The sequence below is a fragment of the Marmota monax genome, unplaced genomic scaffold, assembly GCF_021218885.2.
Source record: "Marmota monax isolate L192 unplaced genomic scaffold, Marmota_monax_Labrador192_F-V1.1 WCK01_AAM20220418_F8-fsc00008, whole genome shotgun sequence".
NCBI lineage: Eukaryota > Metazoa > Chordata > Mammalia > Rodentia > Sciuridae > Marmota > Marmota monax.
Genome location: NW_026694432.1, coordinates 17,121,879 through 17,149,387, shown reverse-complemented (window position 1 = coordinate 17,149,387; position 27,509 = coordinate 17,121,879). Strand labels below are relative to the sequence as shown.

The 27,509-nt window shown below is 37.7% G+C and overlaps 1 protein-coding gene and 1 pseudogene across 1 annotated transcript in view; one reads left to right on the top strand and one right to left on the bottom strand.

Moving 5' to 3' along the window:
• The window catches only part of Zcchc17 (zinc finger CCHC-type containing 17), a 50,334-nt gene that overhangs the window by 14,947 nt on the left and 7,878 nt on the right, over positions 1-27,509 (top strand). The window contains exons 3-7 of the mRNA XM_046468794.2: positions 3,233-3,290; positions 18,342-18,442; positions 19,958-20,049; positions 23,439-23,539; positions 26,274-26,419. Coding sequence (XP_046324750.1) covers positions 3,233-3,290; positions 18,342-18,442; positions 19,958-20,049; positions 23,439-23,539; positions 26,274-26,419 — 498 coding nt within the window. The remainder of the gene's footprint in view (positions 1-3,232; positions 3,291-18,341; positions 18,443-19,957; positions 20,050-23,438; positions 23,540-26,273; positions 26,420-27,509) is intronic.
• LOC124109893 (chromatin accessibility complex protein 1-like) lies at positions 24,416-26,278 on the bottom strand (annotated as a pseudogene).

Sequence of the window (27,509 nt, the reverse complement as noted above, 5' to 3'; positions counted from 1 at the left end):
GAAACACCTGGTGCAGGAAATAGGCAAGAATACCTTTTCCTAACTGAATGGTTGAGTGCATTTATTCTGGAGCACATTAACCTTTTCTTTTGGGAGAGGCCAAATTAAGGTCTATTATTACCTCTAAAGACCATAATGTGACACTTCAGGATTGAAAAGTGAGATTGTTTTCATTTACGGCAGCAAGGCGATTTGGGCTCTGACTTCCAGATGCTGCTGTTAAGTTTGGTAGATAATTATACTCTTTAATAATGTTGTTATACAGTATGAGACAAGAAGCCCTTTTTCTAAGAATCCTGGAGCAAAAGCCAAAGTACCTTTGTTTGATCCATAGAGAAGGGATCTTCTCTTATTTTAATTAAAAATTGAAAGGCTTTATTTTCTTTATCCAGGGGACTCTTTTCATAAAAACAAATTGCTTTGTAAACTTGCGTAAGCACTTAGTGTCTCTGGTTCTCTCTCTCTCATTTGAAAAATGACAGGTTTGGACCAGCCAATCTCTAAAGTCCTTAAAGACCTTCTTCTGGCTCTACCTTGCCTTGATTTTAAGTATCTGCATGATTATACTGTTTCTTTGAGACTACCTGGTCCTTACTTTTTTAAAAATATATTTGTAGTTGTCAATGGATCTTTATTTTATTTATTTATGTGTGGTGCTGAGAATCGAACCCAGTGCCTCACACATGCTGGGCAAGCGCTCTACCACTAAGCCCCAACCCCAGCACCCCTGGTTCTTACTTTAGGATATTCTTCATCAGTGTAAAATGGAAGCTTAGAACTATTGGTTTGTAAACCCATTCTTCATGTTGTATCTTTTGGAGAGTTATTTCAGGTGCTCTGTTCCAATATACCCATTAAAAAATGAGGGGAAGGGCTGGGGATGTGGCTCAAGCGGTAGAGCGATCGCCTGGCGTGCATGCGGCACGGGTTCGATCCTTAGCACCACATACAAACAAAGATGTTGTGTCCACCAAAAACTAAAAAATAAATATTAAAAAATTCTCTCTCTCACTCTCTCTCTTTAAAAAAAAAAGTGAGGGGAAGGAAAGTTTTTATCTATTTCCATCTAACGTGGAATGAATAATGATGATGTTTGGTGAAGCAGGAGGCACTGAACTAGGAGTCAGGGGACCGAGGTTCTGTCCCCAGCTTGTATCTAAGTTGTATGTCTTTCTACTAGTCACTAATCTTTTTGTGCTTCAGTTTCTTGGACTATAAATTATTAAAAAGCTATACTTTGAGGGTGCAGTATGTGCCAGATACCAGTGCCAGGCATTTTATGTATGTCATTTGTTATCTGTAGCAGCAAAGTGAGAGCAGATGGGAACTTAGACCTTGAAAGGCAAGTTGTGTTCAGTATCCCACAGGTAGGAAATGGCAGAGCTGAGATTAGAAGCCGCATCTTTCACTCCAAAGCAGTGTTCTTTCTACACCTAGACTGTTCTGCCTCATCTGCAGCATAGGAACCTACCATATATACTTCCTAGGATTGTTGCCAGGAACAGATAGGGTATCAGATGTCACCACTTGTAGTCATTAGAATAAAGGGAACCCATGAACAGCTGTAGTGTAGTTAAACTCTGGGTTCTAATCCCAGCTCCGCTACTTGCCAGGTTTGGATCTTGGGGAAATTACCTAACCTTTCTGTGCATCATTTTGTCATCTGTCAAATGAAAATAGTACCAACTTTATAAGGTGTGATGAGGATTTTGAATAGTGTTTTGCATGTAGTGAACATTTAGCATATGTTAGTAAATATTAGTCCAGCGGGAATTGTCTTATTCAGTTCCCTAGCTTTAGATATGGTGAAACAGTGATTGCTTAAGATGAAACAACTAGCTAAAGACACTGAGAAGAATAAAATACTGAATTTTTACAAATAATGAATTTAATGCTAAATGTAGTGACAACATTAATCCCAATCCACACAGGTGAGTAGGGAAGGGAGAGACTAGAAGATTGAAAGGGTGGAGATAATAATTTATTTGGCAGGGACTCTGGGCCTTTCTCACTAACATTGGTTACTTATTACATAAGTCCATCAAACCACTAACTTCCTGATGTTAGGTCTGTGCTACAAAAGTCTTGAGAACAAATCTTTTTCTCTCTGGTTATATCTTTTCATGTTCTGTCAGATGTCTATGTATTGATTTTTTTCTCTAATTTTCTTAATAAAACCCAGGACTCAGTGTTTTTTAAAATTTTTTATTTGTTCTTATTAGTTATACATGACAGTAGACTATATTTTGGTTTGTCGTATGTACATGGAGTATAAGTTCCTGTTTTTGTGGTTGTACATGATGTGGAGTTACATTGGTCATGTATTCATATATGAACACAGGAACATTATGTTCAATTCATTCTACTATCTTGGTTTGAAGTTTAAGAAAAAGGATCTACACGATCTATGTCAAACTACTACAGTTGTTTGTATAGGGATTAGAGGCCTAAGGCCCAGCTAATATAAAGTGTAACTTTATTACCTGGTTCCTGCTATCCCTTTCATTCATAAAACTCCTTTGGTGATTTCTTTTCTCCCTTTTTTTTTTTTTTTTTTTTTTAAGTAAGATACTGGGGATTCATCCCAGGGATGCTCCAGCCCTTTTTTTATATTTTATTTAGAGACAGAGTTTTACTGAGTTGTTTAGGGCCTCGCTGAGTTGTTTAAGCCAACTTTGAACTTGAGATCGTCTGAGCCGCTGGAATTTGCTGGGATTACAGGCTTGCGCCACTGTGCCTCACCTCCTTTGGTGATTTTAACAAGTGTGGGATTTGGGCATCCCTTGATTACCATCATACCATGTGATGACATTCCAATCTCACCATTGTTTTTATTTTATTTTTTTTAAAGAGAGAGTGAGAGAGGAGAGAGAGAGAGAGAGAAAGAAAGAGAGAATTTTAATATTTATTTTTTAGTTATCGGCGGATACAACATCTTTGTTTTTTGTATGTGGTGCTGAGGATCGAACCCTGGCCGCATGCATGCCAGGCTAGCGCGCTACCACTTGAGCCACATCCCCAGCCCTCACCATTGTTTTTAATGCGTATGTATATACCTGTCAGTCTAAGTTTCAAAAAGAACATAATAAAGAATGCTTGACAAAACATTATTAGGGAATTTCGTAGTAGTCAGAGACAAGTCAGTGCCAAGCAGAAATTCAAGGAGTCTAGGAGACTCTGGAAGAAAGATTCTCATTTGTGTGACATTGATTTATTATTTTTTTCTTTATAGGTTGCCATGGTGACAGATTATGGAGCCTTTATCAAAATCCCAGGCTGTCGGAAGCAAGGTGGGTCTATAATTTGAAATTTAGCTCTCTCATTTCACTGTCTTTGCTGTAACCCCCACCAACATCATAATTGTAGGTTCTACATTTTTCAGAGTTTTTTTTTTTTGCATTTATATTTTATTTTGTTTTTAGTGTAGATATGAATACAGATAAGTGGTAATAGTTCATTTTTATCAGGTTCACATGTGAGCATCTGTGTGTGTGTGTGTGTGCGTGTGTGTGTAGGTATAAACCTAGAACCTCATGCATGCTAAACATATGTTCTACCACTGATTTATATACCCACAACCCATTTAGCAGGTCTTTTTTTAAATGTATGTGGTACTGGGAATTGAACCCAGGGGCACTTTATGTAAACACTGAGCCATATATCCTCAGTCCTTATTTTTTATTTTGAGACAGGGTCTTGGTACGTTGATTAGGGCTTCCCTAAGTTGCTGTAGCTGGCTTCAAACTTGCAATCCTCCTATCTCAGCTTCCTGAGTTGCTGGGATTATAGGCATGTGCCATTGCACTGGGCTCATTGAAGGTCTTGACTCAGAAAAATGTTGTTCTCTGACTTGGGAAAAAGGCTAGGATATAGCTAATTGGATTTATTTCTGGAATCAACTCCTCCCTAGACATCACCTGTGACACTAGGCAAGTCACTTGACTTTTTTGGACATAGAAATTTGGAGATGGCAAACTACTTCTCTGAGGCTGACATTTTGAATTTTCTAGTATGGTACATGAAATAGAAATAGTACCTACTTATTTATTTATCTATTTATCTATCTATCTATTTATTTATTGATTGATCATGATTATGGGGATTGAACTCAGGGTCTCACAAATGCCAGTGTTTATTTTTTAAGAGTTGGAGTCTGGGGCTGGGGTTGTAGTCAGTGGAAGTGTGCTTGCCTAGCATGTGTGAGGCGCTGGGTTCAATTCTCAGAACCACATATGAATAAATAGATAAAGGTCCATCAATAACTAAAAAAATATTTTAAAAAAGAGTTGGAGCCTGGTGTCTTGCTCAGGTTGGTTTCAAATTCCTGAGCTCAAGTGATCCTCGCACTTCAGTGTCCTAAGTCGATGGGGAAACAGGTACATGCCACCATGCCTTGCTTCCAAAACATATATTAGCCAGGCATGGTTGTGCACGCCTATAATCCCAGCAGCTCATGAGCCTAAGCCAGGAGGATCTTAAGTTAGAAGGCAGCCTCAGCAATTTAGCAAGGCCCCTGTCTCAAAATAAAAAATAAAAAGGGCTAGGGATGTAGTTCAGTGGTTAAAGTCTTCTAGGTTCAATCCCCAGTACCAAAAAAATTATAAATGCAATACTTTAAATTTTCTTCATAATACATAAACATGTGTTGAATATTTTTTGGAGATTCCCTCTTATATTTACAATCTTGTTTGTAAGAATAGTTGTGTTAAGTATAAACAGGAATTCCACAGATGGGTGACCTGCCCAGAGTGAATTAAATTGATAATGGCACAACTAAGACTAGAATCTAAACCTTCAGATTCCTAGCTTCATGGGCTTTTTGCTTTATCACACAACATGCTAGTGAATCCAGAGACTCAACTTGCCAACTACTTATGCTAAAATAAGTTAAAAATTTTAACAGAAAGATATAGTCATAAGAGAAAAATATGAAAGAATATTTCACTACATAAAAATAAAAAAATAGGGCTTGGGATATGGCTCAAGTGGTAGCGTGCTCACCTGGCATGCGTGAGGCACTGGGTTCGAGCCTCTGCACCACATAAAAATAAAAATAAAATAAAATATATTATAAATAAATAAATGAATAAAATTAAAGAAAGAAAAAAGTAAAAAGACAGTGATAAAAATCATTAGCAAAGTTAAGTTGGGAAAAAGAATTTGTAATATACGTGATAAAAAGAGCTAATAAAAAATGGGGGGAATAGTAGGAAAAGGAACCAAAATATGAAAAGACAACTCACAGGAGAAAATGTAAGTCATTTGGTCAATGTATTAAAAGATATTCATTCTTAGTATTGATAAAGTTACATAAACAGTGGTCCATTTGCATAATGGAATACTACTCAACAATAAAAAGGAAAAAAAAAACTGTCAATACATGCGGCAATGTGGATCAATCTTCAGATAATTAAGCTCAGTGGAAAAAGCTAATCCCAAAAGGTTAGACTTTTTATAATTCCATTTGTGTAACATCCCTTTAAAAAATAGCCTTATTAAGGATAATGCACGTACTATACATTTTACCTAAAGAATACATTTCATTGTTTTTTGGTATATTCACAGGGTTTTGCAACAATCACCACCATCTAATTTGTGCTCTACATCTGAGTCACAACCCCAATCCATGCCTATGTATTTTTTTAAAGTTATTGCATATGTTTAGAAGAAAGCATGGGAGAATATTCAACAATTCTTTTTTCTCCCCCCGCCCCCAGTGCTGGGAATCGAACACAGGGCCTTACACATGATGAGCAAGTGCACTACCACTGCACTATATACCCAGCTTTTTTTTTCTTCCTTGAAACAGGTCCTCTTGCTAAATTTTCCAGGCTGGCCTGGATTGTGATCCTCCTGTCTCAGCCTACTGAGTAGCTGGGATTATAGGTGTATACCACCATACCCAGCTAACAAATTCTTAATAATAATCGCCTTTGGGGAGTTGGATTTGCTAAAGAAGGGATTACATGAAAGAGAGAGACTTTTACTTTTTCAAAAAATATATTTTTTAGTTGTACATTGATGCAATATCTTTATTCATTTATTTGTTTTATGTGGTGCAGAGGATCGAACCCAGTGCCTCACACATGCGAGGCAAGCACTCTACAACTGAGCTACAGCTCCAGCCCAAGGACTTTCACTTTTTGCCATTTAAAAAAAATACTCTTGGGTGTGGGGGGGTGCTGGGGTTGAGGCTCAGAGGGTAGAGTACTCACTTAGCATGTGTAAGGCCCTGGGTTCGATCCTCAGCACCACATAAAAATAAATAAAATAAAGGTATTATGTTCAACTACAACTAAAAAATAAATATTTTAAAAAAATATATTTTTTGGGCTGGGGTTGTGGCTCAGCGGCAGAGTGCTCGTCTAGCATGTGCAAAGCCCTGGGTTTGATCCTCAGCACCACATAAAAATAAATAAACAAAGGTATTGTGTACAACTAAAAAATAAATATTTTTTAAAAAAATATATATATATGTATATATATATATATATATATTTTTTTTTTTTCTTTCAAAAGCCCAACAGCTGATCTTTGGATAATAAAGCCTGCCTCTAGCCTTGGAAACCACTGTGCTGCAGATTGTATCTTTGCATTAGAAATGGCTTACCAGTGGTTTTCAAGCTGGCAGTCAGCAGTCTGTAATTAAGTTTCTCATTTTATGTTGGCTGGGATTTAATGAGGTGGAACTCATCCCCACCTCTATAGGACCTGCACCTCTTCCTGTCTGAAGGCAGATTTTCTTGTTAGTGTACTTGCCTATCACTGCCAGTGCCTGAAAGTGCCATTTTTACTTAGACTTTTATGTGACACTTTGGGAACTATCTGGGGATTAAAGGCTGCTACCCTTCAACAGTCAGTTTTCAACTTACTTGTGTCTGTACTCTGTCAGGTAATGCCTCTGATTGTGGCTGACAGCTTACAAGTGAATCTGTCAGTCTGAAGCTGTGCTGAAACAAGCCTTGGAGAGGGAGCTCAGAGGACCAAATAATTACATGGAAACTGAGTTCTAATCCTGGCATTTTCTGTGGGGTTTTTGGATAACTTAAGCTATTGATTTCTCTATAGTCTCTTAGTGTCTGTAAGGGAGATGATCATTAGGACTGAACAATGGAATAATTGTAGTCTGATCAAATCTTAATGTCTTTGATTCAGGAAGAAGACTCTAAGTTGAATTAGTTTCCCAGACTTTTATTCTTTGAATTCTTTACCCACTGCTGAATTGAAGACACCCTCCTAGGATTTAGATATAATGATTTTCTTTTTCCTTCTCATAGTATTGTTCAGTAGAACTTTCTGTGATGCTGTTAATATCTCTCTCTGTTCTGATTTGTTTTCTGGACACTAATTCTCCATGTCTTTGGACACCAAGCAGGTATCCGCCAATTCAATTCTGACATTACCTACCTTGAGTTAGCATTTAATCCCACAAGTTAGAAGGGCTAAGTTCTGTAAGATTGCCTGCATTTTAGATGCCCCTCTACTTCTCACCAACCAGTTGTAAATTAGGTTCCCACAGAACTCAGGAAAGCACTTTTATGGGCTATAGTAAACACTTCACTTATCATAACTCAGGAATAGCCAAGTCATAGAAGAGATGCACAGGGCCCCGTACGAGTGTAGTAGGGTGGGAAGCTTTTATGTCCTCTCTGGTGAAGCCCTCCCAGCACTAGGATGGATTTACCAACCCAGGAACTCTACAAATCTTCTGTGGGGGAGTTTTTATAGAGCTCTCCCTCCAGCTCCCAAACCCCTTTTCCTGGAAATGGTCAGTCAGTGGGTGGGTCTGAACATTGTGACCTTCTAATCACTTGATCTTTCTGATGACCAGCTCCATCTGGAGGTTATCAAGGCACCCACTCTGTCACCTTGTTAGCATGAACTCAAAGTATGATCAGAGGGGGTCTTCTCATGAACAAAAGACACTCCTGTCACAAAAGAAATCCCAAGGGTTTTAGGGATTATTAGCCAAGAACAAGGACAATATTTTTATATTATACCACATCTGTGCTGTTCAATACAGTAGCCTTGAGATTTAAATTTTTTTAAAATACTTTTTAGTTGTTGGTGGGCTTTAGTTTACTTACATGTGGCGCTGAGAATCGAACCCAGTGCCTCACACATACTAGGCAAGTGCTCTTCCACTGAGCTAAAACCCCAGCCCCGAGATTTAAATTTTATTTTTTTTAACTAAACTTAAAATAGTCATGTAGGTAGTGAATAACATAGTAGATAATGCAGCACTATACAATTTTAAAGTATTTTTTTTTTTGCTGTATTCTGTTCACCAGCACTAAATTATATAAGTTTGAGAGCAGAGATTATTTAGTGTTACACTTTTAATGTTCCTTGTTTATGGCGGAAACTCAAATATATTTAGCAGTAACTAGGCATTGGTGGCACACATCTGTAATCCCAGCAGCTCAGGAGGCTGAGGCAAGTAAATCACAAATTCAAAGCCAGCCTGAGCAACTTAGTGAGGCCCTAAGCAAGGTTCAATCTCCCTGGTACCAAGAAAAATGTGTGTGTGTGTGTATACATATAAATGAATTTATAGATTAAATATGAATCTATTTCTGTGTTTAACAATTAATTGAATTCAATTTAGCAAAAAGTGCTTTTTAAAAATTTTTTTTTGAGCTTCCCAAGTAGCTGGGATTATAGACATGTGTCACTACTGCATCCAGCTAGTAAATAATTATTGAATTCCATCTTCTAGTTGTCTTTTCCAGTGGTAACCCAGAGATTTAAAACCACCACAACAACAATTCCTGCTGTCCTCAGATTGTTCAGTCTAGAAATATAAATAAATTACAGTGGCATAATAAAAATGAGGGAGTTTGCACTAAGTTATGGAATACTTAGACTTTTCAGATGAATCAGGGCCTAGTATAGTGGTATTCAGTAATTCTCATTGAATGAAAAAATGAACTGTCCCAGCTTTGCCCTTTACTGGTTTCTTGACTTGGGCAAGTTGGCTAGACTTTGAGCCTCTATTTCCTCATCTGTGAAATGGGATATTACAGACTCTGAGTTCTTTGACTGACAGAAACATGTTTTATTCATCCTTGAATCCATTTCTGCCTATAATATAGTGTGTGTTAGTAACTGTTTGAGTGACTCTGTAATCACAACAGTTAAAGGGTATGAGAAATCACTTTGATTTAGGTACTTACATTATTGATATATACCGTTGATTAAAGATGATTTACTTGAAAAATCTGGACAGGGAATTCAGAGTCCCAAAGGTAAAGGGACCATTCATTCATTCATTCATTCATTCATTCATTTATTTGTATGTGGTGCTGAGGATTAAATCCAGTGCCTCACATGTGCTAGGCAAGTGCTCTACCACTGAGCTACAATTGCAGCCCCAAGACCTTTTATTTTGGCATTTTTGGTTGCAGCTATACTGTAGTAATTTGAAAGTTTTACTATTTTTCTTTATTGCCAATGGAATTAATGTGTTAAGCCTAACATAGTTGGGAGAATGTTTTTTTTAAAAATTTGTTGGTACATATATATTTTCCACAATAAACTTTTTTATTGGTGCATTAAAACTATACATAAGGGAGAACTTTTTTTTTTAATTTTTATTTATTTTTATTGTTTAATTTTCGGCGGACACAACATCTTTGTGTGTATGTGGTGCTGAGGATCGAACCCGGGCCGCACGCATACCAGGCGAGCGCGGTACCGCTTGAGCCACATCCCCAGCCCTGGGAGAACGGTTTTTAAGGGGACTGTAGTGGACTTACTGTTTCTCTCATATGGTGATTGAACAACTAGTGCTTTCCAACTTGTCAGGATTGGTTTTCTCCTTTCTTTTACCAGTAGACATTCAGATGGGACTCATTTTGTAAAGTTCATGTTGAGTTTATTGAACATGATGATGGACTTGATGTGCCCTTTGAGCATTTGTGGCTTCATGTCCAAAATCTAGGCATGGGCCAGGTATGTACCACTTGTCTAGCATGCCCAAGGTCCTGGATTCAATTCCCAGCACTACAAATGTGGGGAGGGAGAGGAATGGGGCAGAAATCTAGATACAAACTGCTTCCCTGTCATGCGACATGGTAAGCAAAGCATTTTTGTTTGCTTCTGTTTCATCCTGGAGCATTAATTAATTAATCAATTCTACTAACATAGAATTGGTATGTTTCCACTATTTTTAGGTGAATTCATCTTTTTCTTTTTGTAATTGAAAGGCGAACCTATATGGTAACACCTACTACAGGCCTAGGCTATATATTATGACATAGCCTTGTTCCTAGGACCATGAAGAGCAAAACATGAGGTTAAATCAGGCATAAGATAAAATCCTGCAGTTGAGAGAGTAAACACCAGAGGGATGAGGCTAGTGTCAGCCAAACAGTGCATTTGGTTTTGCAGAGAACTTTATGATAAAACAAGTGGGAAGAGTACATTCTAAAATAATGATAAAAGGTATAGTACAATGACTACATCCATCATAACAGTTGTACAGTGTCATTATCAAGCACTGTGTTATGTACGGTGCAGAATTACATGTGCTGTACTTTTATAGGACTAACAGCACAGTAGGTTTACACCAGCATCACCAAAACATGTGAGTAATGCACTTTACTATGACATCACTATGCATTAGGAATTTTTGGCTCCGTTATAATCTTTTTTTTAATATTTTTCCCTTAGTTATTGATAGATCTTTATTTTATTTATTTATACATGGTGCTGAGAATAGAACCCAGTGCCTCACACATGCAATGCAAGTGCACTACCACTGAGCCACAGTCCCAGCCCTCCGTTATCTTATGGGACCATTATTGTACAGCAGTCCATCATTGACTAAAATAACTATTTACATAGCATTTACATTGTATTAGGTATTATAAATAATCTAGAGGTGATTTAAACTATGGGGAGGGAGCTGATGGTGCAGCTCAGTGGCAGAGTTTGTGGTTAACATGCACATGTGTGCACACAAACGTGCACCCCCCCACACACACACTATATATATATATATATATATATATATATATATATATATATATATGGGAGAATATGTATAAGTTCAGATACTATACCTTTAAGACACTGAAGAATTTGGTATCTGAGGGGTCCTGGAACCGATACCTTACAGTTACTGAGGAACAAAACCCAAGGGACAACTGTCAGCTTTGTAATCTCGAACAAAATTTATAAAACTCTAGACTATTTTCTCCTATGAATATGAGTGAGAGTTGATATGAGGATTCAAAGAGTGGATGGGGGGCTGGGGATGTGGCTCAAGTGGTAGCGTGCTTGCCTGGCATGCGTGCGGCCCAGGTTCGATCCTCAGCACCACATACAAACAAAGATGTTGTGTCCGCCGAAAACTAAAAAATATTAAAATTCTCTAAAAAATAAATAAATAAATAAAATTAAAAAAAAAAAAAAACAAAGAGTGGATGGATATGGTTTACCTAGAAGGGCACCTAGGACTGAATGAAGGGGCCCTAAATATACACATAAATATTGGTGTCCTCTATTATATCTATACACTTAATTCAACTCTCCATGGTGTTTTTGTAACAACTGCCTTCTGAGAATGAATCTGTGGTGAATCCCTCATGCAGTGTATGAGATTAGCCATAGATAAAAATAAAGCAGGTAATTGCCTATAAACCTGTAACTGAAGATACGGAGCACTCTGATGAGATAATGTGCGTGTATTTCATGGAGAAGGAATTGGAGGGCTAGGAGTATGACTTCAATGACACCTTGGATTCTTTTTTTTGGGGGGGGGGGTACCAGAGATTGAATTCAGGGGCACTCAACCACTGAGCCACATTCCCAGCCCTATTTTGTATTTTATTTAGAGACAAGATCTCACTGAGTTGCTTAGCACCTCGTTTTTGCCTAGGCTGGCTTTGAACTTGTGATCCTCCTGTCTCAGCCTCCCAAGCTGCTGGGATTTTAGGCATATACCACTGTGCCCATCTTGAAACCCTAGATTCAATCCCCAGCACCGTGAAAAATAAAGAAGGAAAGGGGATTGGAAAGGAATTGTAGTTTTTGAGACTAAAATATTAATTGACTACATCATATTCTAATGAGACAGATTTATGAACAGGAAGTCAATTGACAGTCTAGAACATAATACAAGAGAGGCTGAGAGTCTGAAGTTGGCATGATGATAGGCTCTAAAGAGGTGGATTCTTCGCCCCCTACTTCCCCAATACTCCCATCCCACCAAGTATTGGATATTGAAGCCAGGTTGCTCTAACACTGAGCTATATCCCCAGCCTTTTTATTTTTTATTTTGAGACTGGGTCTTGCAAAATTGCAAAAGGCTGACCTTAAACTTGCAATTCCCCTACCTCAACTTCCTGAGTCACTGGGTTTACAGGGATGTGCCACCGCTCGCCACCAAGATGGATTTTTTTAATGAGGAAGTAATAGTCCATTAAACCTTGACAGAATGGAGATGTCTTTCAAAACATGTTTCCTTTTTGTTCTGATTCAGTTGAAGCAGAACTGGGAATGTGGCTCAGCAGTAGTGTGCTTGTCTAGAACCCACAAAGCCCTGGGTTTGAACCTCAGCACCACCAAAAAAAAAAGTAAAGGAAAAAAGAAACCAGGTCTATGACCATACCACCCTAAACATGATCAATCTCTCTGATTCTATTGAATCAGAGAGATTCAATTATATAATTATATAATTCAATATATTATATAATTATATAATTCAATTATATAATTCAATATATTCATTGATCTAATTTTTCAGGTATTTGATACTTGGGACAACTGATAGGTTCTTTTAGAACCTTCCAGGCATAAAAAAAGCATGTTGTCTGTTATAAATTTTTTTTTAAATATTTATTTTTTAGTTTTCGGCGGACACAACATCTTTGTTTGTATGTGGTGCTGAGGATCGAACCCGGGCCGCACGCATGCCAGGAGAGCACGCTACCACTTGAGCCACATCCCCAGCCCTGTCTGTTATAAATTAATACATTAAATTATGTATCTTTCTCAACCAATCACTAAACTGGTAATCCTGTTCCTATATTTTAGTATACAGTTGTTCCCCAGTATTCATGGGTTCTGCATCCGTGGATTCAACCAACTATGAATTAAAATATTGTTAAAAATGTTTTCAGCTAGGCACAGCATACCTGTAATCCTGGCGACTTGGATGGCTAAGGCAGGAGGATCATGAGTTCAAAGCCAGCCTCAGCAATTTAGTGAGACCCTGTCTCAAAACAGAACATAAAAAGTGCTAGGGGTGTGGCTCAGTGGTTAAATGCCCCTGGGTTCAATTTCCAACAAATATATAAAAAAAAAAGTTTTCATCTGTACTAAATATGTACAGACATTTTTATTATCATTATTCCCTTAACAACACAGTATGACAATTATTGACATAGCATTTACATTGTATTAGGTATTATGAGCAACATGGAGATGGTTTAAAATATACTGCAGGCTGTGCCAAAGTTATATACACAAACAGTATGCAATTTTTTTGAGGGACTTGCACATCTGCAGATTTGATAAGGGAGAAGGGTCCTGAAGCCAGTTTCACCCATATTCTAAGGGACAACTGTCCAAGCATCTTAATTCCTACACTTGAATCTCTGGTTCATACCCCTCCCCTGAGCTACAGACTTACATATGCAACTATCTAGATTGAGGGGTAGACCATGTCCCTTGTTTAACTCACTGTGTAAGCTAAGGTCTTTGGTAATAAGCCATTAATGTCTGGCACCCTCCTGTAACTATTACTATATATTCCCTTTTGGTCTGTATTCAAATGAAACATAGTTTTCCTATCTCTTCCCTTTATTTGATTTAGGAAAGCAAGCTGAAAGAAACAATGCATGACAATATAGCCTGAATGTTATTTGGCTTATTTTATCAACGAGTTTCTGTCTTATTTATTTATTTATTTTTGTGCACTTGGATCAAACTCAGATCTGGAACTCCACTGCTGTTATTCTGTCAGATCCAAGATCTTGTGTGTGTTTTGTTGTTGTTGTTGTTTGTTTGTTTGTTTGTTTGTTTTTGCAGCGGAGGGGATTGAACCCAGGACCTTGAATGTGCTAGGCAATTGCTCTACCACTGAGCCACATCTGTGCCCCTGAAACATAGTTTTACATAATTTCAATTATAGTGCACAGATCACTTAAAATTGGCTTTTAAACTTTGTTTTGTTTTCTTTTGGATATTGGATTGAATTCAGGGTGAACTCAGATGCACTCAACCTCTGAGCCACATCTCCAGCCCTATTTTATATTTTCTTTAGAGGCAGGGTATTTGCTTAGGGCCTCAATAAGTTGCTAAAGCTGGCTTTGAACTTGTGATCCTCCTATCTCAGTCTCCCAAGCCACTGGGATTACAGTATTTTTATGATTAGAAATAATTCATACTTATTATAGAAAAATAAGGGGGGGGGTAATGAAAACAATCATTATACGATATTACCACTCCACAGAGATACTGTTAACATTTTGGTTTTATTTTGGGTACTAGAGGTTGAACCCAGTGCCTTGTACATGACAGGCAAGTGCTCTGTCACTCAACTACACCCCTCCAGCCCCGTTTTTTTTTAATTTTTGAATTGAGATGGGTGTCACTAAGTTTATACTCACACTGGCCTTGAACTTTAGATCCTCCTCCTGTGTAGCTGGGATTGCAGGCATGTGCCATGATGCCTGGTTGTGTATTTCTTTTTAGTCAAATATCTATATAAAATTTAATACTGAGATTAATATTATACTATTTAAAATTTGTAGCTTTTTACTCTTAATGACCCTTTAACATTTCCTCATCTTTTAAAATACTTTTTGTAACATTTAATGGCATCAGTCTGCCATTCAGATGCACCACATAATCATTTTAAACTGTTCCCAATTTTTCAAGGTTAATGGATGCTTCTAGAAATGCCATATTTACTTGAGAGAGATGCCTGAATCAAAATAATATCATACTATGAGTTCAGGTGGAAGAAGGACAAGTTATTGATGTCATTATTTTTTTTGTGGCCTTCTGTTTTTTTTCCTCTTCAAATTTTCCAATTAGGCAAGTCTGCTCATTACATCATCACAGAGGAAAAATAAAATCTGAGCTACATGAATTTTACCCAATTTGGAGATTATATATTGATCTAAAACTAAAAACATAGCTTACATAATGTATATAAAACATTTTGGAGACAGAAGTGTTATTCAGATAGGCCTTCTGAATCAGCCAATGTAGTGCAAAAGATCCTGTGATTGTGGATAAAGAAAACAATGGTTTCTAATAGGAGCGCCAAACAGAAAGGGTAGATACTTTGAGTTTTAGATATGGAAAAGTGTAGGGGGCGGTATAGGAAAATAAGTCTCCCAAGCAACCTTAATGAGGCAGTTATAACTGATTCCCGGCTTATGATCATTCATAATAATTTATTTTCTAGAAATAATTTTCTCTATTATTAAAACAAAATGAAAAGGTTAAACTGTAATCATCGTTAGAATTTTGGGTCATTTCTTTCCAGTTTTTACTTTAAGAATTAGGTTTGTTGGGTTGAGGTCAAACCTGGGACCTTGAGCTGGGTGCAGTGGCACCGTCCTGTAATCCCAGCAGTTTGGGAGGCTGGGCAGGATCACCAATTCAAAGCCAGCCTCAGCAACTTAGTAAGAGCCTAAGTAACTCAGTGAGATCCTGTCTCTAAATGAAATATAAAAAAAGGCTGGAGTTGTGGCTCAGTGGTTAAAGCACCCCTGGGTTCAAACCCTAGTAACAAAAACAAAACAAAAAAGAAACAAACAAAAACAAAAACCCCTGGGATCTCACATATGCTTGGCAAGTGCTATACCACTGAGCTACATCCCCAGCTCTAATTTAAGTCTTGTAATCATACTATATAATTGTGTATTATAGTGCTGTTTTTATCATAGGAAAATGCTAGCTGCCTATAGTACTTAACTCATGGTAAACACACAGTATTTACTAAAGAATGAAACATTGATGTGTTTTTATGTGACCTTTTGAATGGCTCTTCAAGTGACTATACCCTAATTAATTTATCCCTTACCCTTGTTTTGGATATTAGGTTGTTTCTAAATTTTCCTGTCTTAATACATTGAGCCTGGTCCCAGCAGGAGGTTTACTTGAGCCCAGGAGTTTAAAGCCAGCCAGGGTAATAGAGACTATCTCAAAAAAAAAAAAAAAAAAAAAAGAAAAAGTTTTCTTAGGACATTTTCAGAAATGATGATGGTGAAATTACTTATTAGAAATCTTGTTTGAGAAGGGCAGAAGCACAGTTAAGAAACATTTTGGCCAATCTTGCTGGGGACTTACAGGGTAAATCTAACTTTGGTGCTCAGAAGTCTCTTGTTTCCTAGTGCTCTTCTTTACTTCCTTCTGGCAGACTCTTGCCATCTGCTGGTAAAGATGAGCACTGGCAGTTTTTTTGAGTTTATAATTTTAAAAATTTGAAGATGACTGTCAACTGATTTCTTGTATTGATCCCCAAACCAGTTAATTACTTGAGGCAGGACAGGAGACAGTTGGAATACCTTTATTGACTAAGCCTGTGTCTTATGCCCACAATTTGGGTTCAGTAAGCTTCAGCAAATCACATGGATTGACCAGATTATTTTAGAATGTAGGGAGGGTGGCTCTCCCAAGGAAAGGACCTTGGATAGACAGGAAAGGGATATTTCCTATAAATGTTTCATTAAATGTTACTATTTAATTATAAATTATTTTTGTTATGTAATTTTTATTTATATGTGTGGTATTGGGCAACAAATTCAGAGCCTATTCATGCTAGACAAGTGCTGTACCACTGAGCAAGATCCCTAGACCTATCATTCTTTTAAAGAAGGGAGTGGAAAAGTGGAATAACTTTTTATCTCTTTTTTAAAATTTTTTTTTTGTATGGGAGATTAAACACAATGGCACTTAACTGCTGAGCCACATTTAAGCCATTGTTTGTACTTTATTTAGAGACATTGATTGTACTTTATTTATGAGTTGCTTAGGGCCTTCCTAAATTGCCAAGGCTGGCTTTGAACTCAAGATCCTCCTGCCTCAGCCTCCCGAGCCTCTGGGATTATAGGCATGCGTCACTGTGCCTTGCATCTATTATTATTGGTAGCCATTGTTTAGTGATTTCTAAAAGTTTATTCTAGGGGCTGGGGATGTGGCTCAAGCGGTAGCGCGCTCGCCTGGCATGCGTGCGGCTGGAGTTCGATCCTCAGCACCACATACAAACAAAGATGTTGTATCGCTGAAAACTAAAAATAAATATTAAAAATTCTCTCTTTAAAAAAAAAAGTTTATTCTAGCCTTAGTAATGTTTATTTTACTTACCTTTAGCCAACATTGGATATTGTTATGTTTTAAATATTGTGCTAATTTAATAGACTTAAAATGGTACTGAGTTTATATTTCCCTTTTTCACTTAGCATATATCATTATTATTTTCTGTAACTATATTTGAGATAGCTCCTTGTGTTCCCATTTGACAGATTTACCATAGTTTGTCAAGCTATTTTTTTAAATGATTATTTATTTATGGGTTTTTGTTTGTTTTTGCAGTGCTGGGGCTCAAACCCAGGGCCTCCTGTGTGTCAGGCAAGTGCTGTGCCACTGAGCCACATCCCCAGCCCCATGATTTATAATTTTTTTTTTTTTTTTTTGGTACTAGGGATTGAACTCAGGGGCACTAGACTACTGAGCCATACACCCAGCCCTATTTTGTATTTATTTAGAGACAGTGTCTCATTGAATTGCTTAGTGCCTCGCTGTTGCTGTAGCTGAATTTTGAACCTGTAATTCTCCTATATCAGCCTTTTTTTAACTTTCATAGATAATAATACTGTAAATGTTTTATGCCCATGGGTTTTTGCCTCTAGTTGAATTTTTTCTTTGGAAAAAATTTCAAGAGTAAAAATATAAATATATTTACGCCTTTGCTTTCAAAGAATTTTACCAACTTATATTTCTGCCAGTATTTTTGCTGTTATTTTATCACATATTTACTAACATTGAGCAGTTTTTTGTTGTTGTTGTGGTTGTTTGTTTATTAATTTGTTTTGTTGCTGGAGATTAGACCCAGGGCCTAGCCCATCATGTTAAGTAAGCGCCTGCACTACCATTAAGCGGTATCCCTGGCCAAGCAGTATTTTAAAGAATGTTTGCTGGTTAATTAGGTATTAAATGCGATCTAAAATTATTTTGTAGTTGTAAATGAACTTACATTTTTCAATGAAAATTTTCATTTTCCCCTTGCATTCCTCTACCTCTGTTTTCTTCCCCAGTCATTTAGAATATAAATATCAGAAATGCCATCTGATTTATTTTAATTTTCCTTCTTGTGCCAGGTCTGGTCCATCGAACTCACATGTCCTCTTGTCGGGTGGACAAGCCTTCTGAGATAGTAGATGTTGGAGACAAAGTGTGGGTGAAACTGATTGGTAGAGAGGTAAGGTTCTGTGGATAGAAGGGGTTAGGAAAAGCTGATGTTTTCTTGAAACTTTATGACAGTGTGTGTGAAAATGTTGTTAATTGTGGCTGATAATCTTATTTTAAATCCTATCACAATTATCTGTCTTGAATTTAAATCAGTTTTCCTATCCTGCAAATCCAGAGGGAATGAAGTGAACTATGAGAAAGAGTGTTGTAATAAATGTGTGTTTAAAAAGCTGTCCTTCTGTGTGCTGGAAAAGAAGAAAAAAGAAAAGGGAAAAATAACAAGAAAAGAGAAGGAAACTTAAAATTTATGGGTTAGGTCTTTATCACAAATATCAAAGAGTACCTGCCAGGTATATTTCAGTTGGGCCACAACAAAGGACAGAGGGTGTTTATAACCATTTTTCCTAATATCTGGCTTCATGCAATACAGGAGAAGTGAGAACGATCTCATGTACCCTGTTCATAATAACTCATTGAAGGGCATGAGGGCTGTGGGTATAGGCACACCACAGGAGATAAATGAACATGCGTACATCGTGCTCTTCTACTAGGGAATGACAAGGGAGATGGGCCTGAAAAAGCCTCTTATTCAACAATAATGCTTAATGTGTGCTAGGTTTGGGAGACACAAAGATTGAACCAGATATAAATGATTCTAGCTTCTGTAAGCCTTATACAGAATATAAGTGGAAGGCACAATTTTTAAAAAGGAAACATACAAGGTGGGTGTAGGGGTGCAGCCTGAAATCTCAGCAACTCAGGAGGCTAAGGCAAGAGGATCTCAAGTTCCAGGCTATTCTTAGCAACTTAGCGAGACCCTGTCTCAAAATAAGAAATAAAAAAGCGCTGGGGATGTGGCTCAGTGGTAGAGCACCCCTGGATTCAATGTCTGATATTCCCCAAAAAAGAGAGAGAAAGAAAGTAAAGTATCACAAGTATTGTATTGTGTTCAAACAATATTGAAAGTAGATTTAAATAAAGTTGTCAGGAAAAGGCTCTCTGAGGAAATGGTGCATGAGCTGAGACCCAAAGGAAAAGGAACCAGTCACTTGAAGAACTGGCAAAAGAACATTCCAGGCAGAGAAAATAGCTTATGCAAAGATGCTGAAGTAAAACAAGATGTTATGTGAGCTGCAGGAAGCAAAAGAAGACCAATGTGACTAACAAGTGTCCTGCTTAAAGAAGCCCTAAACCAAGCCCAGAAGGAATGTTCTAAAATAAGAACTTCTTTCAGCTTTTTTTTCTGTCTGGTGACCTCCCCTGGCCATGCATTTCTGAGCAACCTTTTGTGTCTTTCCCCCAGAGGGACAGGAGTAAGAGAAAGACCATTTCCTACAACTCTTCTGCCATAGTGTCTCCTCTTATGCTTCTTTGTACTTTCGGTGTTCCTAGCTCGGTACCTTGTTCATGAAAGGGTCTTGGTGTTTGTTAGGGTGGTTAAAGCTTTAATTCTTCGTTAATTTTAGATTGGCAGTCTAAATTATGTGCTTAGAGTTTTTGGTGACTCTTCTTTTGTCTTTTTCAGATGAAAAATGATAGGATAAAAGTATCCCTCTCCATGAAAGTTGTCAACCAAGGGACTGGGAAAGACCTCGATCCCAACAATGTTATCATTGAGTAGGTAAAAGGTTTGGAAAGGCTAAAATCCTACCTCCCAAAGCACAGAAAACTGTAGTAAATCAGACTGAACTGGGAACTCTACCATTTATAGACTTTGTGATGTCAAAAAGTTATGTAACCTTTATGATCTTTGGTTTTTAGAGGTAAAAAGTGTAAATAGCACTTTATTGCATAGAAATCTGAGATGAAAGGCTAACACAAATCTCATAATGTAGGAGTGCTCCATATGTGGTTTTGTTTCTTTCCTCTGTTTTTTTTTTGGCTACTGGGGATTGAACCCAGAGGTGCTTTACCACTGAGTTGCTTAGGGCCTTGCCAAGTTGCTGAGGCTGGCTTTGAACCCGAGATCCTCCTGCCTCAGTTTCCCTGGGCATTATGATTATAGGTATATGCCACTGTGCCTGGCTGCTTACTTCCTCTTAATATCTTTCTGCTTTTCCCTTGGCTAATGAGCATTCACAAAGTACTGTTATTTGCCTCTCTCCTAGCAGTTTCTTCACTGGGGTCAAAGAAGAGCATTGACCAGGTGACAGAATAGAGTGATCTAGGAGCAAATCCATTGGGATTTAGACTCCTACATCTTCTGAACACAGCACCTTACTTTCATTGGTTCTTCTGACTTATATTTAAAAATGGAAGATTTTTCCTATCAATCCAGGATAATGTCTGGTGATATGGGAAATTTGTTGTTTTAAATTCTTTTTAGAATTTCTAACTAGGGGTTCTTGAATCCCTAGGTTCCCTTGAGGGATATTAGGGGATTTTTTTTTTTTTTCAGTATTTCAGAAAGTAAACCAAAATCAAACATTTATCTTCAGGTTAACTATGATGTTATTTATTGCTTTTGATGATAAAATATCCTGTTATTTCTCTTAATAATAATTAGATACCTTCCCTGGCAGCTATGCCACTAATAAAACATTAGGAAAATTCATAAATGATATTTGAAGGATCTTGGTTGCAAAAAGTGTGGATACCCTTGTATTTATAGTTTTGAGTAAAATCACTCTGGATATGAAGTGATGTTTATTGAATACATAGTATGTGCAAGGCATTATGGAAGGCAATTTATGCATATTAGTGCATGTAACTCTTGCCTGTTTTTACCCCCTTCAATACTAGAGATGGAACCCAGAGCCTTGCACAAGTGGTGTAGCCTAGGCAAGTGCTAGATCACCGAGCTCTAGCTCTAACTGTATGCATATAACTCTCATAACCTACAGAGTGGGCATAATCCCCATTTTATTTTATATTTCTGTTTTCTAGCTTGGTGCTCGATGATAAGTAACTAGCCTCTAGTTATATGGCAAATTATAGTGGATCAAGGATATGAATCTAGGTCCTGATAATGCTAATGCTCTCTGCACCAAAGAATTCTAGCTGCTTCATGTAAATTTTTCATAGTTCTGTAGTTTAGTCTCTAAATATTGACATGTTTGTACTGTTAATTATCAACAAAACTCTTTCTAGTTACAGTAGAAATTTTTACTAACTCAGAAATGTTCTTTAAGTCTGATCCTTACCGATTTCATTGTAACAAATTGCTTTTGCTTTAAAGAATTCTATGCTAAATAGACTCATTAAAAAGCAGTGCAGTTTTCCAAAGCAACTCTTAAAATGGTAATATATAAAACAAGTAAGATAAAAGAGCTAACTCTGTTTCTCAGAAAAAGGGGAGGTGAAAGACTTTCTGGTTTGGGGCTGTAGGTATCTGTGTGGGGGCTATTTCTAGTACTAACCAAGTTTCTGAAACAATAGCTTTTGTTATAAAAATGTATCTGTAAGTGCATCCAGAAAAGAAGCACAGCATAAGAGAAGGATTCTAGGTTTTAAAGTTAGATTTGAATGAAAAAGAACCTAGTTCTGTTCCAACTAGTTCTGTTCCAACCTAGCATATGACCTTGAGCACATTACTGAGTCTATACTCTGCTTTTTCAGTATAAAATGAAAGTAATGACATATCTCAGAAATGATGAAATTATATAAGTAAAATCTTATTGGTCAGAAACTATTTTAGTGTCTAGTCCATAGTAAACACTTAATATAGATAGTTACTTGTAGTTATTGTTTTAAATGCCTCGTTTTTCCTCTAATATCTGAGATTTTTCTTTTTTAATATTTATTTTTTAGTTGTAGTTGGACACAATATCTTTCTTTCTTTCTTATTTATTTATATGTGGTGTTGGGGATCGAACCCAGGGCCTCGCCTGTGCTAGGCGAGTGTTCTACTGCTGAGCCATAACCACAGCCTCACACCTTTCCTTTTTGAAAGAATGTGTATAACCTATGAAAACAGGGGCCATGTTTTGTCCTTTTTACCTCACATAGTGCTTGATGTGTAGTATTTGTTTAGTTAGTACATTCATTTCCACATTTATTCAACAAACTTAGGCAGCATGGAGTGGTTTGCAGAAAGGAATTAGCTGGAAGAGGAAGAGTTGATTTCAGGCCATGATGGATGGATTTGATTGCCATTCCTCTCCCCCCCAAAAACCAGACGAGTGGTTATGCAGGGGAGGCATGGTGACAAGAAGTGACCATGAGGTGCTGGTTAAATTGTTTTTTTACGGAGTACTAGTTATATGAATATGTTCATATTGTGAAAATGAAGTAAGGTGTATTCTTAGTACAAATGCTTTTCTATATGCATATTATACTTTGAGCAGAAGTTTTAAAAAGTGCTGTGGGAAAGAATTAACAAAGATTAATTCTGGTGCTGAGGATATAGTTCAATTGGTAGAGTGTTTGCCTTGCATGCACAAAGGCCTGAGTTCGATCTTGATCCCCACACCACAAAAAAAAAAAAAAAATTAATTCTAGCTGAGGGCCTGAGGGAAGAAGACTTGATAGATAGTAGCCTCGGAATGTTTAGGTGTACTCAGATGGTGAGTGGAAGCATTTCAGAATGGAACTGCCTGGGCAAAAGCAGTGAAATAGTCACATCTGGCCAGAACTTATTGTATAAGTAAAAATGAGGCTGGGAAAGTAGTTAGAGACAGACTGTGAAAGACCTTGAATGCCAAGAGAAGAAATTTGGACTTGATTTTCTAGAAAGCCTAGATGGTCTTTTAAATCCAATAGTGACCTGGTAAGTGTTATAGAATAGTTAACATGGTGAGTAATTTTTATATTTTCATTCTCTGTGCATTAACGAGATGATGCCTAGACTCATTCATAATTGTTAATTCAAAGTCTTGTCCTGAATGAAAAAAAAATCAGCTATTTCACCTCATTGCTTTCACCACCTGTCTTGTTCTGCCCAATGCATGTTCTTTCTTCCTTCTTTTGCCAAAAACAAAATAAAAAAACCAACATTCAGCCTAACCTTGAAGTTTCTCTGATGCATCTTTTAAGGAGGCCAACCATCAGTATCTTTTTCATTATAGGCAAGAAGAGAGGCGGAGGCGGTCCTTCCAGGATTACACTGGGCAGAAGATCACTCTTGAGGCAGTCCTGAACACTACCTGCAAGAAGTGTGGCTGTAAAGGTAAGGTGAAGCCTCTGCCATTTCTATATTTCTCTCCTTGTGGATGAAGACCATAGCCCAGTGGTTGTTTAATTTACCCTGTTTTAGCCAACTGTGCATGCTTTTATTCCTGCCAGATTTACATCTGAGTGTGTGGCTTGTTGCTTTTTCTGTTTACCTTTCTGAATGCTGGCCCTGTGAGATACTCTCATTTTGTACCCACCACTCCACAGCTGATGTTCCTGCCTGACTGGGCAAGGTTCCTTTTTACTATGCCAAGAGGGGCAAGAGTGTTTGATTACAGTTTATACTTTAAAATTTAATCTCCAAGAACAGTTATTGTTCTGCAAAAATTAAGTGATTTGGAAATACATTCCTTTAGGATCCAAGTTAAACTCTTTCATCTCTATTTCTTTAACTAAAAAGTTCTGAATACAATATCTTTTAGTAATAAAGAATATAGGATAGTCACTTCCTTTCAGCTCTATTTCCTCAGGTTTCTTCTAGTCTTACTCAAATATTAAAAAGCTCTTTCAGCCTGACTTCCCTTGTTGGAGCTATAATGAGAAGGCCTGCCAGCTTCTCATTTTCAGAGTGACCTCAATTTGTCACCTCTTCTCCCTAGCCCTCCATCTAGCCTTCTTTGTTTATCTTTCTACAACTAGTAGCAGATTTGTGCCCTGGTTGAAGTTGTGGGGTTTAAGCCCCTACTTATTACTAGCATAGAGGGAAGAAGGGAAAAGTAAAATTGAGAGAAAGAATACCTCCTCAGGGGAATTATGGAGACATTCCAAATATTTGGAAAACTCTGTACTATATTCCTTTTCCAGGCACCATCAAGTTTCTGGACCTAGCAGTGCTTGTGTACATAGCTTTTTTTTTTTTTTTTTAGTTGTAGATGGACACGATACCTTTATTTATTTTTATGTGGTTCTGAGGACCAAACTTAGGGCCTCACACGTGCAAGATGCATGCTCTACCACGGAGCCACAATCCCAGCCCCAACATAACTTTTTAATTATCTCATGAAGTTCCTCTGTGGCCCTGAAACAGGATCCACCAGAAGTTTAACAAAACTATCTGTGTAGGACACAGCATCTGTTAACAGTCCCTCAACAGCACCGAAGGCTCAGGAAGAGTGGAATCTCCTACCTTCAACTTGTATACACCAGGCATCACGTTAAAGCAGAAAAGAATACAGAGAGGTGGAATTTGGCCCAGTCAGCAAAGATCAGGCCAAAGGTTGTTGGTTTGGGTGCAGCAAAAAGAGCACAGGGCAGAGAGGCATGGGACCTGTAAGAAGTTTTAGCTCTGCGGCTATCTGTGTGACCTTGAGCTACTTCTTTTTTTTTTTTTTTTAATAGAAAAGAAAAAGTATATTTCTTTACAATAAAAAAATAAAATTTGAACAAATAGTCAAATTTTATAAAAATACATAACTGAAAGGAAGCATATGACTATAAACTACATATTTAGCTGAAACTAAATCCAGTTCTTATAAGAATTTCAGAATATAAATCATAAATCCATAGCTTATCCAGAAGCTCGTCACAATCTGTCTGCAAGTTCAAAGGAAAGGACAGTGGTTTCAGCTGCAGGGTGGCCTGTCAGACCGCAGTTGCACTATTTTCCCTTCAGTTCTTCATGGTGTAGATGCATTAGTCATGAAGGAATATGCTGTACTGGAAGTTTCTGGAAAGGGAGACCAAAGCCACATGGTGATATGATTGCTTCAGAGCAAGAGGGTCACTAAGGAGGGTCCTGGCCAGGTGATTTCTAGAAGCCTTCTTCCTTGGTCTAGGACTCCACTTCATCATCGTCACTTCCTTCATCGTCCTCATCCTCCTCCTCCTTCTCTTTTAGCATTTTCAGTTACTTACTAGCTAAAATCTTCTTTGGTAATATATCTGCAAGAAACTGAAAAGTGCCTGATTCCTCTGCAGTATTCGCTAAGTCATTATAAGTCAGTGCTTTCTTTTCTTTTCCACTCTCATGTCTGTAGGAATAGGTGGCTAAGTACTGAACAAAGAGCTCCGTGGCTTTGGCCGTGAGCACCAGTGCTTCCTGATTGGTGCTGGACACCTTGGGGGAGCTCTTCAAGATGACCCGGATGCGAGACAGGGGCAGCGACTTGAGCCGCTGCTCCCCACACTTGTCCTTGCCCACTGCCACGTCCGCCATCTTTCCGCTGCCCCTTGAGCTACTTCTTAACTGTAGGCTCTCCCAGTCTGCAAATTCAGGATGTTGGATTTGATGATGTCTAAGGCCCTTGCCAGGCCTGACAATCTGTGAATGTTGAGTGCCTCTAGGTGACTGTGCCTGCCTCTCTGTGTATTAGCTTGGATGTGAGTGCCCACTTCCTGCCTGCTTTCTTCCTTTAAGGCTTGGCCTGCCACTCAGCTCCCTCTGATCAGCATCCTGCTCTCTGGAGCAGCCTTTTATTGTCAGGAATAACTTCCCAAACTGATCTTTAAAAATGAATAAGCCCAATGGAGGGCAGCCCAAGCCTGCATCCTCATATACTCTGCCATTTCCAAAGCAGCACCAGTGTTTCCTGTGGCTCTTAAGGTCGACTGCTTATTTGGCTGTGGTTGATTGAACAAAGCCATCTTGAGGTGACAGAAAATTTTCTCTGAACTGACTCAATAATATCTCCTGAACCACTGAGTTCCTATCAAGACCCTCTGGGGAAGATCCACCTGCTTAGAGGAGAGACTCTTTCTCCCTCTCTACCTTTTCTACTTTTCTTCTTCAGGTCACTTTGCAAAAGATTGCTTCATGCAACCAGGTGGGACCAAATATTCTCTGATACCTGATGAGGAAGAGGAGAAAGAAGAGACAAAGTCAGCAGAATTTGAGAAACCTGATTCCATGAGGAATTCTTCCCGGAAAAGAAAGAAGGTGAGTGCTTTCTTGCTTGTATTTATCATACTTTTTCAAGTTTTAAAATGAAATTGTACTTTTTGCAGAAATTTTAGAAATACTGAAAAACAAAGAAAATCGAGGATCTCCAGTAATCTTTCTACTCAGAAAGACATTTTTTAGTATTTTTAGTATTTTCTAATCTTTTTTAGGTCATAATAAGTATATACATGCATATATGTATGTACATAGGTGCGTTTATACATGGAAACAGAATTATGGTCAAACTAGGTATAGTTTATACTCCAATTTTTTCATCTTATTCTCAAGTTTTTATGTATGTATGTATTTATTTTTAGTTGTTGTTGGACACATGCCATTATTTTATTTATTTTTATGTGGTGCTGAGGATCAAACCCAGCGCCTTGCACATGATAGGCAAGTGCTCTGCCACTGAGCCACAACCCCAGCCCTTACTTTCTAGTTTTAATTGTTCTTCAAAAACTTGATGTAAGAGCAACACAGTATTCTACCTCATGGCTATATGATTATTAATTTGCTGAATATTTTTTATTACTTACAATCTAAATTTTTGTCTACATTTCATACTATTTTCTAAGCATAGATTCTGAAGTAAGATTACTGAGTTAAGACTTTATACATTTAAAAAATTGCCTTCTAGAAAGTACCTATATGTCCCCAGTAGTGTAAAACATTATCTGTCTTCACCAAGTTCTGTCTCTTTGTCTACTACTTAGAGCAGAGACCAATTTATAAAACAGACTGTATTGTAGTTCAGAAAGAAACCATGTATCAATAGCATACTTCACAGAAAGGAAACAAACTCTGCTATAGTTTGATCAGAAAATGGTATACTATGATTTTCCTTTCAGTACTGGGAATTGAACCCAGGGGCACTTTACAATTAAGCTACATCCCCAATCCTTTTTTTCCCCCTGTGATACCAGAGATTGAACCTAGGGGCATTTAACTACTGAGCCACATCCCTAGCCCTTTTTATTTTTTATTTTGAGACAGGGTCTTGCTAAGTTGCTTAAGGCCTCAACCTCCTGAGCCACTGGAATTACAGGCTTGCACCACTGCACCCAGCCATCCCCAATCTTTTTAT